General features: G+C 30.9%; 2 protein-coding genes across 2 annotated transcripts in view; both read right to left on the reverse strand.

The window, feature by feature from the left end:
- The window catches only part of LOC142344940 (sodium channel and clathrin linker 1-like), a 364,638-nt gene that overhangs the window by 227,976 nt on the left and 112,066 nt on the right, over positions 1 to 24,596 (reverse strand). The gene's annotated exons all lie outside the window — the stretch shown is intronic.
- The window catches only part of LOC142344938 (polyamine-transporting ATPase 13A3-like), a 74,714-nt gene that overhangs the window by 33,555 nt on the left and 16,563 nt on the right, over positions 1 to 24,596 (reverse strand). Inside the window, exon 4 of the mRNA XM_075397022.1 lies at positions 17,957 to 18,085. Coding sequence (XP_075253137.1) covers positions 17,957 to 18,085 — 129 coding nt within the window. The remainder of the gene's footprint in view (positions 1 to 17,956; positions 18,086 to 24,596) is intronic.

Consider the following 24,596-nt stretch of genomic DNA (forward strand, 5'->3'; position numbering starts at 1 on the left):
TGCTCTAAAACGACCAGCGAATGGTTGGCTTCGGCAGTAGTCAAATGGGTCTTAGATATGCGGTTGTAAGGGGTGGACGGTGGAAGTGGTGAGGAGGGGGTTGCGACTGAAGGAATCAAACTTTAAAGATTGAGAAAGTAGTGGATAAAACAAGGAATTCAACCACCAGCAAAATTTGTCCCTTTCTCCTAACGCTAATCGCGCATGTCGAATCGGGCAAAATTTAACTGTTTGTTGAATCCCTTGTTTTATCCACTACTATATTCACCACTATAAATATATACTACACGCACAATTTTGTGTACAAAAATGTACATAGCTAGTATAATTTATGCAATTCATACACTAATATCCAAAAGTTCTCAAAGCTAGATTTAAGCCTAATTTCATATCTAATATGCCAAACTATACTGAAATAAATCAGGTTAATCATCTCACAAAAATTTTTTCAATAGAATCGGATGGATTGAAAATAACGCAAAATTGCTTAGAACTGGATAAGAAACAAGTTTCTTTAAAATTTTGACTTTAACCGGGAGACGATGGATCTATGATGTTTAACTGAGTGATTCTATGTACTTGGTTACATTTTTGAGCCGAGTCTTGGGAGGTCTTGTTAAAAGCTTGACTCGCCTTTACCACGCTACGGCAGTACTGCTCGACCTTTCTTAATGGCAACTGTGGGGGAGGGTGCAACTACAGAATGCTTGAACACTTTTAATTTTAATTATTAGGCTGACTGAAGTCTAATATTAAGCTGACTGAACAATATTAATGTATCATTTGTAGGGATATCAATATTAATATTAAATATATTTCTGAATGATCAATCACTCATTTATCATTTATGAAAATTGTAATTCTGTCATGCACCTAGATTGTAGCTGGCTATCCTTCTGAACTTCTGCCAAAAACATTGTAAGGAACTTTTTCCATTCTGAGTAGTAGTATGTTGAGACTAGGATCCTGGGATAGCTTTCACACGCTAGAGAGAAGTTGATATAACTCTGGATAGTAGAGTAGGAATATCCTTTATCGTTCAGTAGTTTTTTCCAGGGAATATCCTTATTGTTTTCTTGATGGTCTTGTTTCACTTTCCCCCATATGTATCCTCTGTCAGAAATTGTCAGTAGATATAAACGATTCAGCTTTCCCTCCATGTTATTGACTGTGGTGAGATAAGACTCAAATTCACCAATATTGAATGAACTCCTGAGTTTATTGTGGAAATATAAATATTCCGGCACATTCACTTCAAACTTGTCCAGTGTTTCCTGATGCTCGTAACTTAGTAGGTCCTTCTTGAACTTGGAGAGGAACAACTGGAAGAGTTCTGTTTTAGTTCGTTTTCCAGTCTCACTTTCATGTTCGGCGGTGTTGTCGGGTATGCATTTGTTCTCCTTACAAAATATAATCATTTGATTTGTTAAATTAGTCAGCTCGTTTATATTCTCTTCAGACAAAGAAGTGGATGATAAAGCTCCAGTTATTAAAGTCTCGTCAAATGACAAAAATTGTTTAAAATTTTTCGCTAGTTTTTGTAGTGAAGTGAAACTCATGATGAATAGCCAAAAAATGCCGTGGAGAATAAAGGTCTCCACACGGAGAATTATTCTAGAACATTCTTTTTTCTAGAATATTCTCACATGATTTTCAACTTAAAATTAGTTATCATTTCCCAAGTAATTACATGTTTTAAAGTAAAATAATAATTAAATCCTTCTATTAAATTGAATGATTTGTATAATCTATTAAAAATTAAATAAAGATTTTAATAAATACTCACTTTACTAGCTAATTTTAAGGGTATCTTATATTCGAAATTTTCACTTGTTTTCATTCTGTTAGTGGTGGTGGCTTTCTTTGTCAATGGCGGCGGCCATTTTAGCATGACATGCACTTTTCATTCGATCTGCTAAGCAGTGTAATGCGATGTTAAACCAAGCTTGTTGACTTCTTGTACTATTAGTGGTTGCTAAATATGAAAGAAAGCGAACAATAATAGCACAGTCAAAAACACTGAGATCGGTGGAAACACAGTGATTAGTGTTTTTCTATGTCTTCTTGAATATTATACTTATAAACATGCTCTCTGAATTGATTTCTAGTGTGACCATATCTATATCTATGAAGATAAATACATAGTCTACATTTCCTATTTCTAAATCTATATAGTGATATATGTCTATAAACATTACACATACTACATATTAGATATTGATCAGGATCAGAATAATGATATCCCAAATGTTCTATATAATCTTTAACTTTAACCATATTTTTACATACATAACAAGAATATTCTAACTCTTTACAAATATTACAACATTCTTTCCAAGATTTATTTATACATTTATTACATTTCATTTTAATTTTTCGAAAATTATTTTTGAATTATTTTCCCTAAAAAAATACATGTCAATCAACTAATACTAGTGTCATAAACTTCTGTGATGTCTGTAATATATCCTTTGAAACAAAGAAGGGTTTATATAGGCATCAATCATACGATCTCAAACATAAGGAACTATTGGAGAAAATGTTTGAGTCTGAAGAAGAGGAAATCTCGGAGAGGGTGTATAATTTGGATGAAGATGATTATATTATTAAAACTAGGGCTAAAACTAAAAGAGAAACTAAATCAGAAACTGAAACTGAAAACAATATCTATTCTAAGATTAGGTTTATATGTGAAGAATGTCATGAAGAATTTAGAAGAACAATGTCATGAAGAATTTAGAAGTGAAGTAGCTCTAACTACTCATTCATATAGTCACAATCGCATGTATCTAGAAAACACAGAAGACTTCGATATAAACTCAAGTCAGAACATGAGAGAATTTTATATTACTGATAAAGGTGGGAATTACATTGAAGATATAGATGAAGCAACTAATTACTCTTTAGAAGAAATTAATAACTGTTACCAGTTTCGTAAAGTTAAGAGTTTTAAATATAAGATCACGGCTGAATGTGATTATAAGAAGAGAACCAAAGAAGAAGTTAAAAATACTAAAATATTTTTCAATACTGATTATATTAATAATAATGCAATATATGAATATGGTGACTTCAATCGGTGGCTAGATTTCGAAAAGGAAATATATGAAGGTTATGGTTATGATTTTGAGTTTCTTGGAATAAGAAGTATTCAGTTAAACATTGAACCAACTAAAGCATCCATTGGTAGTTATATAGATTTATCTCCTGATTTCAAAAACTCTAAATCGATATTAAATATACGTAGTTATAAATACAATTGCTTACAACTAACTATAACTGCTTGGCTACATCCCGCCCCACACCATGCAACTCGAGAAAGTAAATATGTAGATAAACTAATTGAACCAAGACAACAACATGAAGATGATTTTGCTTATATAATAAGAATACAGAAATTGAATAATATTAATATTTGGGTATACACACCTTGTGGTAATGGTAAAATAGAATTGTTTAAACAAGTGGATGATTTTAATAAAGATAGAAAAGATGTAAGAATACTAGTTTGGAGTAATGGTCAAGTAGAACACTGTGCCCTAATAAAAAAATATAGAAACCTTGTTAGAACGACCAAATAAAAACAACATTAAATATTATTATTGTGAGAGATGTACCTATTGGTTTAACTCACAAATTAAATATGATAAACACGAATGCAGCACCTCATTCAAACCAGAAATTGTTTGTCCTCAGAAAAAACATTACTTTTGTAAATGAACACAAACGTCAGAATATAAAAAATATTATAACTGCCGATATAGAATGTTGCATTGTTGAAGTCTCAACTAATGATTTAAAATATGTAATAGCAGAACATATTCCAATAGCTGTGGGTTACACCTGGCAAGGTAACTTCAAACACTACTTCGGTCTAGGCTGCATCAAAAGATTTGCTAGAGATCTATTAGAAATAGAAACCGAGAATAATTTCAAACATAATGAAAAGATGATATTCACAGAAGAAGATAAATTATTTCATGAAACTAATAACACTTGTCATATCTGCAGCAAAACATGTATTAATAAAGTAAGAGATCATTGTCATAAAACTGGTAAATATAGAGGACCAGCATGTAAAATATGTAATCTAAGATACAAACAACAAAACTTCATTCCAGTAATATTCCATAATGGCTCTGGCTATGACTTCAACCTACTGTACAGTGAACTCTTCAAACAGAATAATGATAAAAGAAAAGTGGATAACATACCACTAGCTGCTGGTAAGTCTAAGATGTTTAGCATTGGTTGTCTTAAATTCTTAGATAGTTATAACTTCTTAGCTATGTCCCTAGATCAAATGGCAAAGATATATGGGTGTAAAACTAAAACATTATATCCATATGAATACTTTGGTTTAGACTCCTTGGGAACCACGACAAAGTCGTATAATAATCTTATAGGTAATCTAAAAATAGAAGACTTCAAATCCTCTCCACACAATAAATTACCAACACAAGAAGATGTCGATATCTTTAATAAAGACAACAGTCATAAAACTGGTAAAGATCTAACTATAGAGTATTTACAAAATGGTGTGGAAATATTAGACTACTGCATGAAAGAATATGTTAAACTAAGTATGAAAGAATTCAAGCTTAACCCACTACATTATGTAAGTCTCTCAGGTTATAGTTTTGATTGTTGGTTAATGTCAAGCGGTGTAACATTAGATACATTGCAAGATAAACAAATGCTAGATGATTTCGTTGGAGCAAAGAGGTGGTATATGTGCAATAATGGGAGATAGATATATAGATAACAGTGATGGTAAGAGCATATGGTACATAGACGCAAACAACCTATATGGTTATGCAATGATGCAAAAGTTACCTTATAAGGATTTTGAGTTTATTACTACTACTACTCTAGATATAATATTGAATACTCCAGATGATAGTGATCATGGTTAATATATAGTTTGTGATATTGATTATACTAATGAATGTAAAGAGAGAACAGAACAGTTAGCACTAATGCCTAATAAAAGAAAGATAAATGATAATGAATTGGGATACCGACAAAGAGAGAAAAGTAAAGCAAGATCAGGGAAACTGCTTCACAGATCCGAGAAATTAATCTTAGACCAAAACAACAAAACAGAATATATGGTTCATTATAGGATGTTAAAGTTCTATGTTAAGATGGGAGTAAAAGTAACAAAAATACATAGAGTAATTAAATTTAAACAAGACTACATATGTAGAGATTATATACAAAACAATACAAATAAAAGAGCAACAGCTAAAACTGAAGCAGAAAAGGATGTAAGGAAATTAATGAATAACTCATTATATGGAAGAATGTGCATGAATCCTCTACACTTCTTTCAAAGTAAATTCTTGCATGATGAAGAAAAGATAATGAAAAGTGTAAGTAAACCAACATTTAAGAATATAACTAGATATAGAGATTATAGCCAAATAGAATATATAAAGAAAAAAAATATGATTCTCCAGTATATGTAGGTGTTACTATCTTAGAATTAAGTAAATTACACATGTATGATGTATTCTATAATATTCTACAACCATCCCTCAAAGATCTAACACTTCACTATATGGATACGGACAGTTTCGTATTAAGTTATAGTGAAGGTAAAGTTAGTGATGAGCATATGGACTTAAGTAATCTAGACATACCTATAAAAACTAATAATAAAGTCCCCGGCAAGTTTAAGCACGAGCTAGGAAGTAGGATTATTGAGGAATTTATAGTATTGTCCCCCAAAACATATAGCTTCAAAAATTATCCTAAAAACACTCAAGAAAAAGGAATAAAGAAGCATAATAATGCTAGGCACAGATTATTATTATGCATTAATGAATAATACACAGAGAACAGTAGATGAATGTAGAATACAAAAAGTTGGTGATAACATGACAACAACAAAAACAAGTAAGATTAGTCTAACACATTTGATGATAAAAGATTTTATGTAAATAATATTAAAAGCTATCTTCATGATGAGAATCTATATCTATTCAAAAGAGATTTTATAAAAATGATCCACCAAGCATCAGTGAAACTGCTTCGCAGATCATTAGATGGAGACAAAGACCTACTGGTTAATAATATTCTAGAACTAACCATTAATGATGATAGAAAGTTAATTGAAATTGCTATTATATTATATAATGAGCTTTGCTAATTTTTATAACAAATAATTATAGACCTAATTCATTCATTACATCCATAGGGTTGGTAGTTAGTATATTATAAATCATTATCTGAGCCATATATTTTTCCATAGTGTCTCCCATGATTATATTCTTATGTAGTGTAGCTCCAGCTATTATATTTTTATTATATTCTAGAAATTTTATTATCTTCTCAGCCCCATCTACATATTTAGAATAAATTGAAATTATTAAATCATCATGATTTGGTTCCTTAATATGATCAATAAACTCATCTATAGTATTACAACGTCTTTTACAAGCTAAACATCTTTTTAGATTAAGAGAGAAGCTGTTTTCATTATCCATTTTTTACTCTTATTATAATTTTTCAATACATATAAAATGTCTAAACTAGATAAACTTATAGAATTAAACAATCTAGAAAAACAAAACAGAAGAAATAGATTAGAAAATAAATTAAAACAACAAGAATATTATGGTGAAATAGAAGAGTTATTTGATCCTCTAACCAAAACTATCAGTGAAAACAATGAACGGAATCTAGCATTAAGTGAACAAACATTAAGAGCAATAGATTGGCAAAATCAAGAGTTAGATAAACAAAATACGATGATTGGTGAAACTGCTTCGCAGATCGAGCAAGCTGGTTACCAGTTTAATGAAACTGCTTCCAAGATGGGTGAAACTGCTTCGCAGATTGGTGAAACGTTAAAGGGGACCATAAAGCAAACTCAAGATATAGCACCAGTTTATGTTGATACAAAAACAGCCAAACTTCTTCATGACATGGGGGCTCAAACTAATCCTCAATTAAAATTAGAACTCGTAGATTTACCTAGTAGAAGATATAAAATGAATGGTGTTGATATAACTCTAGAGCAGGGTGCATTTTTAGTTAGGGATAATGTATGAGTTTTCAGAAGGATTTACTGATTTTCTTACTAAAACAAATGTAACACATGATGATAAGGTTGAGGAAGATGAAAACAAAATTAAAAGGTTTTTAAAGGATATTAGATATCACTTAGGAAAAGGGGATAAAAAAAGCGCTAGATATAGAACAATAAAACGTATAATGGAGGTAAGAGATGATATATTTGGCAGGGGATTAAATGACAACCCAAATAATTTAGTAGAAAGACTAGAATTATTAATACTAGAAACAAAAGCTGGTCACGATGGATTATATGATGAAATGCTAGAAATATCTAAGCAACTATTATCTATGAATATTATTAATCAAGAACAACTAGATAATTTTGTTTTTAACTATGGTAAATGAATGATGGAAAAACAACAACAACAACTACTAGCTAAAGAAGTATTCAGTCCTCAAATAACAAAGTTTAAAAAACAAAGAATAATACCACTATATAAAGATGAAACATGGTCAGCTGATTTAATTGATAAGTCATCTCTAAGTAAATACAATAATAATTATAAGTTTATATTAACAGTTATCGATATATTCACAAAATATGCATGGGCTATTCCTTTAAAGAATAAATCTGGTTTATCTATAACTAATGGCTTTAAAACAATCCTATCAGAAGGACGAAAACCAGAAAAATTATGGGTAGATAGAGGTAGTGAGTTTTACAATAAAACATTTAAATCTTTACTTAAAGAATATGGAACCGGCAAAGCCGCTTCAGGGATCAGTGAAACTGGTTAGCAGATAGAGCTATATTCTACTTATAGTGATTTAAAGGCTGTTTTTATAGAGAGATTTAATAGAACATTATTACACATAATAAATAAACCAATGTTCATCAATGGCGATGGTAATTGGGTAAATATATTAAATGATGCTGTTGTAACATATAACAATAACATTCACTCATCAATTAATATGACACCAGTTGATGCTTCTAATAATCCTGATAAAGTTAAATACACTTTTAGTTTTAAGAATATTAAACCTAAACTTAACGTTGGTGATTATGTAAGAAATGTAGATAACCGTAATATCTTCTCTAAGGTTACACTTCTAATTGGAATAGAGAATTCTTTAAAGTGAATGAAGTTCTAAAAACACATCCACCAACATATAAAATAGAAGATATTAATGGAGAGATAATAAAAGGCAAATATTATGAACAGGATCTATTTAAATCTGAGTTTGATTTTGAATCTAATAATAAAGTTTTAGAATCATTAAATATATTTCTTAAAATAAATAATGACAAGAAACAGATTCAATCAAGCGAAACGTCATATAAGGAATGCAAACAACTTAACACTAAGTAAGGCTCGTGGGTTATTCCTAGAAGATAATGATAATATTGATATGAAGGATACCTATAAAATTACAAATGTTCATCCTCCAATAGATGAAAAAGATGTTGTTAATAAAGAGTATTGTGACAATAACTTATTATCCTCTTCTAATAAAATAGACATTTCAAGTAGAAACATAACTGAAATAAGAAAGGGTGATTTTGATAAAGTTACAACTAAAACATTACAACTAAATGAAACACAAGGTAATGAAGAACTAATTAATGAGTTTATTGAATCAACAAATGAAGTCAGAAATACTGTTACGTTTTGTAATAAAGTTGCTGCAGATACTATCTCTAAATATAATCAATTAAAGCAAGAATTTGATAATAATAAGTTTAATCAGAATATAACTAACATACACTTAGATGAAATGTTTACTAACGGTCAGAGAGAAATGAAAGAATACAATAAATCTCTTAGAGGTGTTATAGTACAATATATAATTGCTATACTTTTAAAAAAAAGTTACTTGATAATAAAGAGAAAGACAGACTTGAGATGCATTATAGTTTTAATCAAAAAGATATGAAAGAAATAGAAAGAATTTTTACTAATGAAAATAAGCAAAGCAATGACCAGTCCAACAGCACCGAGTGAGAGATTACTATATCCAGATTTGTCATCAGTATCAGAAAGATTGATAAACGAAAAGATTCAAGCTAATAATAAATTTAACAACAATATTAACATTACAAAAGATATTAGAAATTATTATGAAACTGAAACTAATAACTATAATAAGAAGTTAAGTAGATATAAGAATTATATTAACATAGCTGAGATAACAGAATTAGTATTATCATCAATAGCAATAACTGCAACAACAACGTCAGTTTCATTAACAGGTATAGGATTAGCTTATTCTATACCAACAGCTTTTGCTACAGCAACTGTTTGTGGTTCATTATCAAAAACAATTAATACAAAAATTAGAAATAAAATTATAAACTATTCACAAATGTATATTTTAAGTAAACAGTTTAGTGATAAGTTTAATAAACTATATACTAAATCAATGAATGATAATAAAATCGATAATGATGAGTATAATAAATTTGTTAAGTTATATGAGGATTATAAGAAGAATAAGAAAAACAAGCTGAGTATTTTTTTAGATTAAAGATATTAGTGCTTAGTAATAACAATGTTTTTAGTAATAATAATATTAGTATTAATATTTATCCGCGAAGCGGTTACACCGATCGATAAATATATAACATAATCTTAGTTATAATCATAATCATAAACATAATATAATCATAATATAATCATAATCATAATCATAAACATAAAATAATCATAATAATAATCATAATCAAATAATTATCTTTTCTTTGTACCTAAGTATAACCCTCTTCTTTTTTGTACTACCTTTATACCTTCACCAGTAGTTGCAAATTTAATTAAATCGGGTGTAGCCGCTGAAGCTGCTTTAGGGTTTCTAGATGCAGCTGCACTTCCTATTTTACTTGCTATTTCTAATGCTCTTACTGTATTATTAGCAACTTTCTTTCCAAAGTTAACTGCAGCCCTACCAACACTTTTAAAGAAATCTTTAAGTCCTTCTGCTTCTATTGTTGCATCAGATACTGTCATTGAATTATTCCTTCTACATAAAACACAATTACCTTTTAACATTTTAGTACCTTTTGAAGTGATAGCTCCTCTTATATTAACAGTACCACTATAATGTCTACCTCCAACACAATATGAATTAGTTTTGAACTTATTTAAAAGACTCATTTCTATATCTAAAATATAATGGAAGTTAAAAAGTATAATCCCTTTGTTGTTATTAAGCCTAAGCCCAAGCCTAAGGCTAAGGTTAAGCCCAAGCCCAAGGTTAAGCTTGAAGCTAGAGGCTTGGCTCTAGAAAAAAAAGAAAGTAGACATTATTTATGCTAAAGGTTTTGTTAATACTAATAAGAAATAGTTGGGTGTTAACAAGAGTAACAAGAGTAACAATTAGAGCTGACTAGCTATAAATATAAGTATAAGTACATGGTTATGTATAAGTATATAATTATAACAATAACTGTATTATACTATAATTATAAATTATCGCTAGAGTTATATCTAAAATTATAATTATCGCTAGAGTTATATCTAAAATTATAATTATCGCTAGAGTTATATCTATGACTTAAATTATATCTATGACTTAAATTATATCTATGATATTATGTCTACCATCTTATTACCATCACTATTCACACTAATAACCTTTCTAGTTAATACTAAAGCATGACATAACATCTGCAACTTCAGCACTAAATTAAAAAATTAAGTTGTATTGGTTGTGGCCCTATATGATCCCTTTGATATCTAGTAGCGAATACACATATTCTATAATTACTTTTGAATGTTCTATGATTTATATATGGTTTTATATTATGTGGTAGCCCATTATAATCTTTATTAAAGCTAACAATCTCTTTAAAAGCCTCATTATAATTATTGGTTCCATAATTAATATTCATTCTATCCTCGGGATAAAACTCACTACCAATCTTACAATACCATTCAGTAACATTCATTACATCAAATGTACTTGCACCATGAGTTTGTTCATTAACATTATTATTTTCAAAACCAACTATAATATATTGTGGTCTTTCCATACCACTTTCCATACCTAGATCAAACAAGAAGTTAGTAGCATTGGGTACATTCTTATAAAATGTCTTTCTTTCATAATAACTAAAGTCTACATTATTCTTTTTACTTAAACCCTTTTGCACAATAATTCTATTATCATTACTAGGATCAATACTAGGTACACACCATGATATATCTCTAATTTCTATATTACCATCATTAGCAACTGCACCAGGATTAGCATTAACTCTATATAGAGCTCTATCATTATTATTCCTTTTTAATATTAGTTTAAATCCTAAACCATATATAATCTTTTCTAAATCATTTATGAAACCAAATAGATCACTCATCTTAATCATCATATACATATGACCTCGTTGTGCAGCAATATGGTCTCCTTTAAGTTGACTATCTCTATTGCCTTGATTTTTCACAAAACCACTCTCATATTCATCATCAGTACTAGTTAATAACTTATACATCAATAGATTAGGATGACAATGATCTATATATTCAATAGTCCTACCACCACTAGTTTCAAGCTTAATTGAACTAAACAATGCCATCATACCATAATTAACTAATCTAATATTAGCATCATTAGCAAATACACCACCAGCATCATCTGATACAACGAACTCTATCTCTAGATAGGAATCACGCAAATTTAAGTGATTCTCTTCTCTATTGAGTATGATATTAATATTGGTATTGATCGTATTCATTGTTGCCAGGTTATTTGGTTTATATTTTATAATCTTACTTTTATGTATATCATTTTTGTAACCATAAATTTCATCCAAATTAAAATCCATTTTTATTAGATAAAAAATGACAGACAACTTGATTTTATATGAACTACAAAATATACACGAAGCTTTAACTAAAACTAAAGAATATACACTTAACTTTAGAATGATAAAGCCAACAGAAAAGTTTAACTTTAGTGAACCTATACTTAATACAACAAGATTAGGTTTAATTACATTATCTGTTTATAATTCGGTGTCTAATGTGAATAGGAGAAATAATCAATTCTTATATGCTAGTACTGTTATAGAAGATGATGAAGCTTTACCTCGGGCTCTTAGCTCTGACCCTAACCTTAACCCTATCTCTACCTCAAGCCCAAACATTACATCTATACTTAATCATAATAATAAAGGAATCCCGTTGCTATATTCAACTATTACACCGGGAGCATATGAGTTAACTGATATAGCAGAATTAATAAAAGAAGAAACTGATGGTAATGTTATAATAGAACCTGATAAGAATACGATGAAATGTTTAATGGAAATAAAACAAGGAGCACTCAGCTTTGATATAGAAAACTCACTAGCCTCATTACTAGGATTTAGAAAAATAATTTATAAAGGTATATATAAATCTCAGAAAATTATTGATATTATGGGTTTTAGTACTATTAACATTCATTGCAATATTATATCTGGAGCTAAAGATAATGGTATAGATACAGACATACTATATACTTTTAATCCAACAGAACCACCAGGTTACTTGATAAATATTATACCAACTAATATCTTATATCAAAAAGTAACTAAAGATAGAATATATAGAATTTCATATTAAAGATGAGCATGGAAGGCCTATAGACTTTAATGGTGATGTATTAAGTTTTACTTTACATCTGTGTTAACACAGCAACTTCGTTGATCTAGTTTAGTCTTTATCTTTATGACTTAACTTAAACGTAACTACAAAACTCTACGATCCCAATTAATTCTTAGTTTACCATTAATATTTTTACTTTTAGTTATATCAATGACAATATAATTATAAGGCTCTTTCCATACCTTATTACATATGTTAGCAAAATCATTATAACTAAGTTCAACATTATTAAAGAAATCTTGATATATCGATGCTAGGACTTTACCTCTCTGTTCAAATAAAATAAATAGATTACAGTTCTCTCTAACTCTCTGCCTATCCAGAGAGAACAGGTTTTGATTAAGATATATCATATTACAGTTATTATGTCTACCTCTACAAAATTATTCATTAATAACTGGTTCTTTGGCTCTAACATCATCGAATATCATTAGTTTCTTTAAGTCTTTGGGTAGTTTATCGGGAGATGGTAAATCTTTTATATCTTTAATAAATTCAACATCTGCTTTGGGGTTTATTCTTTCTATACCATGGTACTGATCGCCAGTAGGTCCAATGATGTATAGCGTATCAAAGTATATACTAGCTAGAATTAGTTTTTTCAAAAAGAATGTCTTACCACATTCACTAGGACCAGATATTATACATCTAAAGTTATCTGGGAATGCGGCTTCAGTAATTATATCATCATCATTTAACCATGAATATAGATCATCATTTATCTTTACAGAGATCGGTGAAACCGCTTCGCGGATACTGTTAGTAGGACTATGGGACTTCGTCCATGTTTCACCATTGTTATTAGGTTTAAACTTTTGATGGGACTTCGTCCATGCTTCGCCATGAGGCTTCATCCATACGGTGTTTCACCGATGTTTCACCATGTTTTTCATCCAATATATATAAAAAATTATCATTATCATTATCATTAACATGAACATTATCATTAACATTAACATTAACATTATCTTTATCATTAAAATTATCATTATCATTAACATTATCTTTACCATTAACATTAACATTATCTTTATCATTAACATTACAACTTAAACAAAAACACTCATTATATATTCCTGGATATTTACATTGATTAACTGGAATATTCAAAGCACTTTTAATTCTAAATCCTCTATCAATAAGATAGATCATATATAAACAATAAGCCCCACAATAAGATTCATCAAATTGTTGTATTCTCTCATTAGAGCCTAGATCAACATATTCTTCTAAAAATAAAGGTGGAGTTTCTACACCAAAACTATCAAAGTAATATGTTGGACCGCCTTTTCTTCTTATAACTAAAACCCAATGTGTACCTTCAGTTGGATGTAGATTTACAATAATGTTATAGTTAGGTTCACTTACCATTTCTGGTTTATCATCTCTCATTACAATCTCAATTGGTGATAGACTTATATCTTTACCTATATCTTTTATTCTGATATCACTCATAGCATTATTATCAATATTAAATTTATTATTGAAATCCTCAAAAGTTAGGATGAGCATTTTTATATAATAAATTTATTAAATCTAAGTCTAAATCTAAGTCTAGGTCTAAATCTAAATCAAATCTATATTTATTATATAAAAATGGAAACAGGTAGTGCAGTTTTTATTTTTATTATCATTATTGGAATTTGTTATATAATATATGATTCAAGACCAAGTAAATATACAAAACTAGAAGAAAGCTTTGGTGGATTTATGAATAGGAGTCTAGTTAGATTTGAATATGAAAAGTCACCATTACATACTATTGTTTATGGTGGAACTGGTACAGGCAAAACATATTTTATTAGACAATATTTAAAATTATACTCAGTCCAAAATCAAGATCAAGATCGAGATCAAGTTCAAGATCAAGATCAAGATCAAGTTCAGGATCAAGTTCAAGCTCAAGATCTGCGAAGCAGTTTCACTGATCAAGATCAAGCTAAAATTATAGTTATAGTGTGTAAAGATGACAGAGACTGGATAGATCCTGAGTCTAATAATTTTATACTGGGTTTAATAAATGTGATATAAATATGATCACAAAAAATAATATGTATAAATTTCAAAATTGTGTAATAGTACTTGATGATATGGGTGATAGGTTAAATAAGGATATAGGTTATTATTTTACTGAAGGTAGACATTATAATATTCAAATGATTGTAATGTGTCATAAACCAGCTCAAATAATTAATACAGCAAGAATGACTTGTGATACTATTTATTTAACAACCTATAATGGACCTGACCTATTTAAAAACTTTAATGAGATATATAAATGTGAACATGACTTCAAAAAAATAATTAGTGAATTAAATAGTAACTATTATAATTGTACAGATGGAATGTCAGATGAACTTCGTTATGGTATAATTAAATATAATAAAAAGGAAAATACTTTTATTATTATTAGTAGTAATAGAACAATGATATATGATTCAAGAGTTGGTTTCCTTGATTTAAAAGCTCTTAGTTTAAAAGATGATTTAGAAAGAGAAGATATAAATAAACTTATAGCATATATGAAACCACTAATGATTAATGCAACAGATAGAAATGTTATTAATCAAGATAATTATCAGTTTTATTTTAATAAAATTCTTACTTTAAATAATATTAAAATTCAGAATGATGTTCTAACTAAAGAAATGATTATGGGAAAGGGTATGAAAATTTTATCAAATATTGGTGGAATTATAGGCACAAGTATTCCGATTCAATATCAAGAAATGCTGGAACTGTAGCAATGAGAGCAAGCACAATGTTGAGTAGAGTAAATACATTAGTTAATGTTGGATATGGAGAAAAAACTATATATAAATAATGAAGAATTTAAAGAGATTATAAATTTAGTTAAAGATAAAAAAGAATTAGACCTTGATTTGATCTTAGATAAGAGATGTAAAACTAATACACTCAATACTTTAGGAAATAAATATTCAGCCGAGTGTATCACATCTAAAGATAATACTAAAGATTTAATTGAAATTATGGCTAAATATTATCAGAGACATTAAAGTTTACCTATTATAAATGCTTTTACAATGTTTAGAGTGTAACTATAAATGTGGAAACATTGCTGTTTTAAAATATCATTATGAATCATTTCATAAAGTAAAAACTGATAAATGTATGTGTGGTAATATAATATTAAGTGGTATTTGTGCTAATGATTTTTCCCCATGGGGTTGTTCTTTAAAAATGAATCTAATTCTAGTTCTAATTCTAAATCTAATTCTAATTCTATTTCTAGTTCTAACCCTAGTTCTAATTCTAGTTCTAACCCTAGTTCTAGTTCTGGTTCTGGTTCTATCTATGACTATAACTCTAACTCAGATCCTAACCTTATCCATAACCCTAACCCTAGCTCAGAAGTATTAACTAGATGTTGTAATAAGTGTAATTATATAAAACCACTAAATAATTTTGATGAGGGTAAGTATACATGTAGAAGTTGTACTACAGCTAAAGTTAATTGTCCATATTGTACTTCTGTTGTGAGATATGATGGGATACGGGCTCATGTAAAGAAACAACATCCAGATATAGAATTGACTAGAGGATTTAGTAGAAATCTGCAAAGCAGGTTCCCTGATATAACTGATCGGTGTAACCGCTTCGCGGATAAAACAATTAATCCCAGTTGGCAAAGTCCTAGAGTTGTAAGTCCTTTAGTTATAAACCAAACAGAGGATCTGGGAATTTGCAAAACAACTCCGTTGAGCAGCTTCACTGATAGTTGTTCATGTAAATACTACAATTTTGTATCATTTCTTATTAATAATGGAATAAATATAGAAAAAACAAAAGAAAATATAAATTTATTGAAAAGTATAGATAATTTGAAATAAAAAGTATAAAAAAAATATATATATCAAAAAAGAGGGATTCACTCTTTAAGAGCGAAAAAGAGCGATCTTTTCTACTGGGGATCACTCGGAATAAGAGTGAATCACTCTTAAAGAGTGAAATGTAAATTTTGCTTTGATTTTTTATTTTTATTTTTGATTTTAATTAATTTTTTTATTGAATTTAGAGCTAATATATAGTAGTGGATAAAACAAGGGATTCAACAAACAGTAAAATTTAGCCCGATTCGACATGCGCGATTAGCGTTAGGAGAAAGGGACAAATTTTGCTGGTGGTTGAATCCCTTGTTTTATCCACTACTTGAGAACCACCCTTCACACCATTAATTTGCCTCTAGAACAGTTTCAGTGGATTGCATGCTTACAGACTAATAAGATTCTAAAAGAGCTGCCCAGTCACTTAACTCCATCCAGGATTTACCTGTTTCTGCAATTTTTGAAGAAAATTTAAAAGCGTTAAACAAAAAAAATTGTCAAGTGAAAAAACGCATAAAATACGAAACCCTAATATGTTTGCTACGAACTTTGTTTGAGAGCAATTAATAACTGCTTTGACAACTCCACCCTTGAACACAAAATTCTCCTCACTTGTCTGTCGGGGACATGTGCAATACATCTCAAAACTGGTAATTTTTTCAAACCAAAACAATGTCTTTTTACATATAGAGGCGCGGAAATTGTTCACTTTTTCACGGTAGCAAAAGATTCGCGAGACAAATCTTACAATATTTGAAGGCTGTTGCCGAGAAACAACAGCGGGCTAAGGGCAGCCCAGGCATATTGTTTCGAAAGCAAGTAATAAGTCAACTCTTTGTAAACACGACTAACACTGGCGTCAGTTCATTAGCTTGGTTCTCTTAGATCTTAGCACCACGTAGTCAAAATCAACTGAAGGCGGAACACCCGCAGACAACTACCTCTCTATCTCTCTCAAAAAAAAATGCATGGACAGGAGCATCTGTAAATTTCTCGCGACACTTAACCAATTTAACTTAACCAACTGTTCGAGCGACACTTAACCAATTTAAAAAAAAAACACTAAAAACACAAAAAAAATTACATAACTCCTCTTGGAATTGAAAAACAACGATGAGATCAGCATCGCTATCACTTCGCAGCTATTAAACACTTATGACAGCTATGCAAATTACGGACTCAAGCACCAAAGTTGAAGTTTTAAATGGCAGATGATTTCTAACCTCTCTCAATTTGTCATTTAAATTTCAATTCAATTCAGATCAAAGAATTTCCCCAGTACGTTTCTGTTTGCCCCCCCCCCCCCCAAGTACGTTATGCTCCCCCCAGTTAGAGAGCACGTGTCATTTCACACTAAACCATTATGTAAAAATATGGCATGTGCTTCTGGGGGGGGGGGGGGGCGGGGGCACAAACGGAAAAGATCCGAATTTCTCTTACCGATTTGAAATACGTAGAATGGGTTGAACACTTCCTCCACTAATAGTCTGTAGTAACTCTTCACTGGAACAACCATCGAGTTCTCTCCATACAACATACTTCTGTTGTCCCGCTTGTCAAACGCCACCTCTGTATAACAAACAAACAACCACTCTTAAAACCTTCACTCGCTGACGATGTCATTGAAAATTACGTTTCACGTGCTGAAATTTTGTCTTTTTTTGCAACAAGTAGATTAAAATTATAACCATACGGTTAAATATACTTGAAACAAAAAAAAATAGAAATCATTCAAACAAAATAAAATAATAAACATCAACCAATCCCTTAAAGAATCACATTATAAAATTTTCTTCCGATTGTTTTCTTTCTAAAAATAAAAATAACTTTTTTAAAGCTCCTACGTTACTATTCAAAGGAGTTTTTTCATGTTGTGAGAGCAAGAAATCATTCAACGTTTTCTTAAAAACGTTTTCATTTTTTGCCAACCGAAGCCACTGTGGTAACTTATTCCATTTTGGTACTTATTCCAATTTTCGTACGCATTGACGAACAATCGAATTCATTCCAAAGCTGGTTTGGCATTTTGTCAGCGCAATTTGCAGAACAACGTTGCAGGTAGTAAGACCAAATTCACGGTTTGTAACGGGGGGGGGGGGGACGTCCCCCTGTGACGATCCGTGTACACGCTTTGTAACGGGTGGGGACGTCCCCCCCCCCCCCCGTGACGATCGGTGAGGTACATTTTTGAGGTCGAAAAATTTTGTCTTTCAATTTTGGCAGAGGGACAAAAACTTGTAAAAATTTTCTCGATTTGTGCCGGGGACAAAAACTTGTAAAATTTTCTCAAATTTTTGGGGGACAAAAACTCGTAAAATTTTTGCCAATTTTGTTTGGTGGGTAAGAAATTAGGATATTTCCAGCTATTTTGTGCGGGGATAAAAACTTGTAAACATTTCACAGTTTTGTGGAATTATTGAAAAACTTTTGCAATTTCTTGGGGTCCATTATGTTGATTTTAAAGTTTAAAAATTCTTAAACCCTTTATTAGTCAAGCAGACTATTTATGGGTTTTTGAAAAACATATAACTGACTTACCTTTTCTTTATTTCGATCTCCTGATAAGTTTTATGTCTACATTCTATAAGTTTCATGTCATATATCTACATTTAAACCAAAATGGAGTCCAATTTTGCTGGTTTTAATCCAACATCTGGTTTTAATTTGATAGTTTTATTGAACATATGTTATCCCAGATTAGGGAGTGTGGGCAGATTAGAAAACCAATAAAACTTAAGTGCCAGGGCTCCAAATTGAGAATTTTTGTGTCTGGTATGAAGTTTGCGGCGTCAGAGGTGAAAAGAGTGCAACTTTGCAGAGAATAAGGAAGAAATATACGTATGAAATGGACAAAATAAATGCTCAAAACTATGTGAAATGTTCCAAAGAAGTACTGAAAGTGTTTGAAAATGTGCGGTAAAGCAATTAATCTACCACGTTTAAATGACGGGAGAGTTAGAAATCGAGAAAAAAAATTCTATATATTTAGAGTAAAAATTGATGTTTTTGGACAATTTTATGCAATATACTTCGACGAAAAGCAATTCCATTATGCAAAAATTGTTTTGCAATGTGAATGACAATAGGTGCAGACCGGTAAATTGTGTAACACAAGGTGTTTGAGGGATAATGCAAATGTGATCACGTAAAATAGTGTAAAACTTGGGGAAATTATAAAACATAACGAAATTTTAACTGGAAAAACTGATGTCCGACTGAACCTTACTGCGTGACTTAGGCGAAATGATAGTATGAGCAGTGCATTTCCCTTATATACTTGAGAAAACTAACTTCTTTTTTGTGAAGGAAATTCTGTTTTTTTCCTTACTTTAATAAACAGTTTTCGTTTTCTCTTTTTTGTTCTCTTATTAGTTTCATAGCACTAACAATAACTATAGCTGTATGTCTATAATGTTCATTTATTTTTATCCAATCTGGACTTGTTTTGCCGACCTCTGATTTGTTGAGAGCTGACTGAAGATTAATTTAAAACTTGTGCATATGACAAAGTTTGTTTTTGATTTTATTGTTTCGCAAGTTTTGTTCTCGGCGTTTGTGATTGGTTGGCTGAGTTTTAGGAATTTTTATGTCTACTACATGTGCCAACATTTGTCTTTCAATTACATAAGCAATTCAGTGTGCTCGTCTACGACTCTCTGATTAGTCAGTCGAGTTTGAGTTTTATTACTGTCTCGCACATGTTTGAACAAGTGTTGTTTTATTGTCAAAGACAAGGTGTGGTCACAAGTTTGAGTTTGTGTTTAAAAAGAAAGTAGTATGTCGTTGTCTCAAGATTACTTTGATTTCTATCACGATATAGCGCGTTCAATAGAATGTGCAGAGTCTTTACTCTGTATAAATTAAAAGTGCAGTGAAAGCATAAAATTCACTTTCAAGTGGAACAATGTGCGTTGAGACGAAAAATGGAAAGAAATATTAGGCTATATAACATGGAACAAACAATACTAACAAAATAATTTTCACACTAGAAGATCTCAGAAACAAAAGAAACAATGTCTTTAATTGAGTATTAGAAGTTGATATCAAGTTTTCATTTCTTTGGAGCAAAGCAAATGCTCACTGGCGTCTCGACTGCTGCTGGCAATTATGGGAACTTCCGCTACCTTGGGAGTTGAGGGAGTTGGCGTTGAGTCTGGTAGGGGAGAATTTGACCGAGTTGTAATGTCTGGACTTTCGGGCTATTTGGAATCCGCCAAAAACTATCGATAATTTCAAGGTCCCTCCAATAGATCTCCTGATTTTCGTATAGAGGAATCTCTTTGATATCATAGTCGAAAAGAATTTTCCTAACATTTTCATCTATCGTCTCTGGATTGAAAACAAATTCTCTTACGTAGCCGGTAACATGATCGATCGTGTACTGTGCTCCTTTCATCAGCGCCTTTTCAAATCTGAATGATTGAATGTAGTCGAAAAGTACAATTAGTAGCGCCATGTGGTTAATTTTAATCCACTCATTGTCCCGCAACTCCTCTTTAACAATAACGACTTTCTCTTTTTTGTAAGTTTCATATGCTATTGTTCTCAAATCGTGATTGGCCTCTTCTTTCAGAATAATTACCACCGGAGACATGTTCAAACTTTGAAGACAATGTTGCAGATAATGATTTGTTGTGGTAGTTTGTCAGGTTGTGAAAACTTTTGGTCAGCTTTTCTATATAATCGAAAGATAAAAAAATTTGTTCTAAAACTTTAAGAATTTTGTATCAATCTCGTTTCGAGAATAGTTAGATTGTTATCAATAGTCGAGAAAGACAAAAAGAAATGAGGAAAGACTGTGAAAAGAGTTTGCAAACAATTTTAAGTTTTGGATTTTGTGAGCAACCAAACAGTTTGCAAGAACTGAAAGAAAATGATTATTTGTGTTCAATTGTTTTTGCTACATGTTTAGGCGTGTTGCTTCTAAGAACAGCTCAAAAACATACTTGTCACGTAGAGCATAATAGTTGGATATATTTGGTTTTTATTTTAGCCAATCAGAAAACAGCAATAACTATACTTGTCACGTAGAGCATAATAGTTGGATATATTTGGTTTTTATCTTAGCCAATCAGAAAACAGCAATAACTATACTTGTCACGTAGAGTATAATAGTTGGATATATTTGGTTTTTATCTTAGCCAATCAGAAAACAGCAATAACTATACTTGTCACGTAGAGCATAATAGTTGGATATATTTGATTTTTATCTTAGCCAATCAAAATACAGCAAATTTAGAAATTTAACCTTAGGTATAGTAAGGCGAAAGGAGAGTGCCTACAGACAGTATGCGAATGCGTTGTTCTATGTCTTATCATAACCAATTGGAGAATTCATGGACAAACAAAAACAACAGGCAGTTAGCATTGCGGTTATTGATTCTTAGTGTTTAAAATTATGAAATTCAAAACCCGATGAGTTAGTCTGTCGCTATTATTAGAATGACAAAATCTTATTCACTCGTTGTCCAATGATTGTTATTAATAAAAGGTTTAGACTCTTCAGAGAAATGGTTTTGATCAACCATTTCTTTGTAGAAACTGTTTGGAAAACATTCACGACAAATACTTATCCATTTCTACATCTTATCCTGAAAAATCAGTCAGATTAAACTATTTCCCGGCAGCAAGTGAATATTTTAGTGAGTTGGACTGCTTTGAACATGATATTGCTCTAAAGTTGCGTCCATATGGAGGTCTAATTGGCATCGACAATTCATCTCTCGACAAGTATCTAAAAGTATCAAAAATTTAACGTTTGCACGCTATTTTACACGACGCAGGTGGTTTCATATACGAAATATATAACCAAGGACCTGGTTATTCTTATATGCTTCCGTGGAAAAGCAGCAACTGTTTTAGCGGGCATTTGTTGGGAATATTATTTTGCTTAGATCTAAAGATTTTCCATCCGTCAATTTTTCACTTATTGGAATGCTGAGCAGCAAAACGGTTGTGTTAGACGTTGAAGGATTTCGTCCCAGAAAACAAAATTTATTGTTAAGGAGTTTGGAATTTGTACTGAAGACTACCTTGACTGCGTGTCATTTTTACCACCAATAAGTTATAGTGAGTTAACAACAACAAATCAATCGTTCAGTTGGTTGAGTAGAAATTTGCACGGTATTGATTGGGATATAGGAAATTATCCTTACATTTATCTAACACAAATAATTCAAAGCGTTCGCTTGCGGAATCCTGGTGCAATATTCTACGCTAAGGGATAATATTCTACGTGAGCGGAGTGTCCTTCGATATCTGAACTATTTTACACAAAATTGTTAAAATCATTCAAATTGCAAAAACAATTTCAACAAACATTGTGCAAAAGAAAAAACCATTTTCTATTTCAACTGGTTAATCAATGAGAGAGGAATTGACGAAAGTGGAGGCACCGTTGTCACCGAGTTCAACAATTTGTGCCATGATTACGGAGGACAGGAATCTGAGTCTTTCAATTTCCAAAGACAAAACCATAAAAACCGGAAACCAGTTTTTACAGAGAAAAATTAAATTGTTGCTGACTGAGGACGAAATTCGCTCATTCACTCATTTAGTGTAATATATTGAACCTTTTCTTCAGTGGAGATAGCAGAATGTCAAAAAATCAACCCAGAGTCTGTCCTCCGAAACTCTTATTGATGTCGAAGCACCCGGTTGGTGAAGAAATTGACAAACGATCCTTCACTGCCAAAAGAGATTCAACACTTGGTGAAGGAAGAAAGAGTGCACAAAATTGTTCATTATAACAAAACTGAGAGACTCTCTGAGTGCTTCATGGTTCATATGAAAGACTTTCTAACTTAGTTTAATTGCTATGAGTTGTTTTATGTAAACTGATATCCAATTTACACTTTTTTAACAAAATTTTTTTTGTGTTGAGATGGAGGGAGTAACAGTCGATCAAGTTGAGGCTGTTGTAGAGGAAAATTATTTCGAAAAAGAAAGTAGCAGCAAATTGTCTTGGAAATTTTGTAACTAAACAACTTTGCCACGCTCAGAAGTTGTATTTTTTGTGCAAATGTTTGTTATATTACTGCTAATATCATTTCGTATTGTGAAGTTAACCGTGTTAAAACCAAATTGTGAAGAAACCTCAGTTTGAATATCCATATTGTCAATTTTAGTTGGATACATTTTACCAAATCCAAGACTACGAATAAAATTATATCTACGCAAGATAGAGTCTTCATGGCCGTTGTAGGGCCCTCAGGTTGTGGCAAAACAGAGTTAATTTTCAAAATGTTGAGTGGAAACACATTTTACCCAAAATTTAACAACATTAAACTTTTATACCGAGAAATGCAACAAATATACATCAAAATGGAGCAAAAACATGGAGTAATTTCAAAAAGTATGCCAATTTAGAATTTTTGAATAACCTTGAAAACTGTCTTTTGATAATTGACGACTCGTGCGAAGAAATTTATAACGACAAAGAATTTGTTAAGTTGGCCACTGCAGGGCGCCACAAAAACATTAATATTATTTAAATAAAGCACAATCTTTATCAGCAGAGCAAGTGGTCTCGTACAATAGACTTGAACACATCACACATCATTTTGTTCAAATCAGCCCACGATATTCAACAAGTCGAATGTTTAGGCAAGCAGTTAAATCTTGTTAAATTTTTAAAACATTGCAATCAATTGGCAACGAATGAACCATTTGGGCATTTGCTTGTCGATCTTGATCCAAAAACTTCTGATTGTTTACGATACTGTTCAAATATTACTGAGCCAGGTCCTACAGTGTTCTATCTTCCATCTGATAAAGCAGAAGCAACTCCTCTAAACAATGAAAAAGAAAAATTACCTATACTGAAGCAAATGGTGCATTTGCAACCAAAACAGTTAAGGAAATACCTGCGTAATTGTGATAGTGATGTTATACTGGTTTTATGTGAATGTCTTCACAATGTCTTGCTGGGTCATGTTAGAATGAAAGTAAGAGACTTAGAAAAATACAGACACATATTTGAAACTGTTCTCAAGAAAAAGTCATCAATGGATAAACGACGAGCACTTTTTCTAACAAAAACCGGTTTCGAATTGATTCAACTCATTATAAAATTTTGTTT

The sequence above is a fragment of the Convolutriloba macropyga genome, chromosome 8, assembly GCF_964194025.1.
Source record: "Convolutriloba macropyga chromosome 8, txConMacr16.3, whole genome shotgun sequence".
In the NCBI taxonomy this organism is placed as follows: domain Eukaryota; kingdom Metazoa; phylum Xenacoelomorpha; order Acoela; family Convolutidae; genus Convolutriloba; species Convolutriloba macropyga.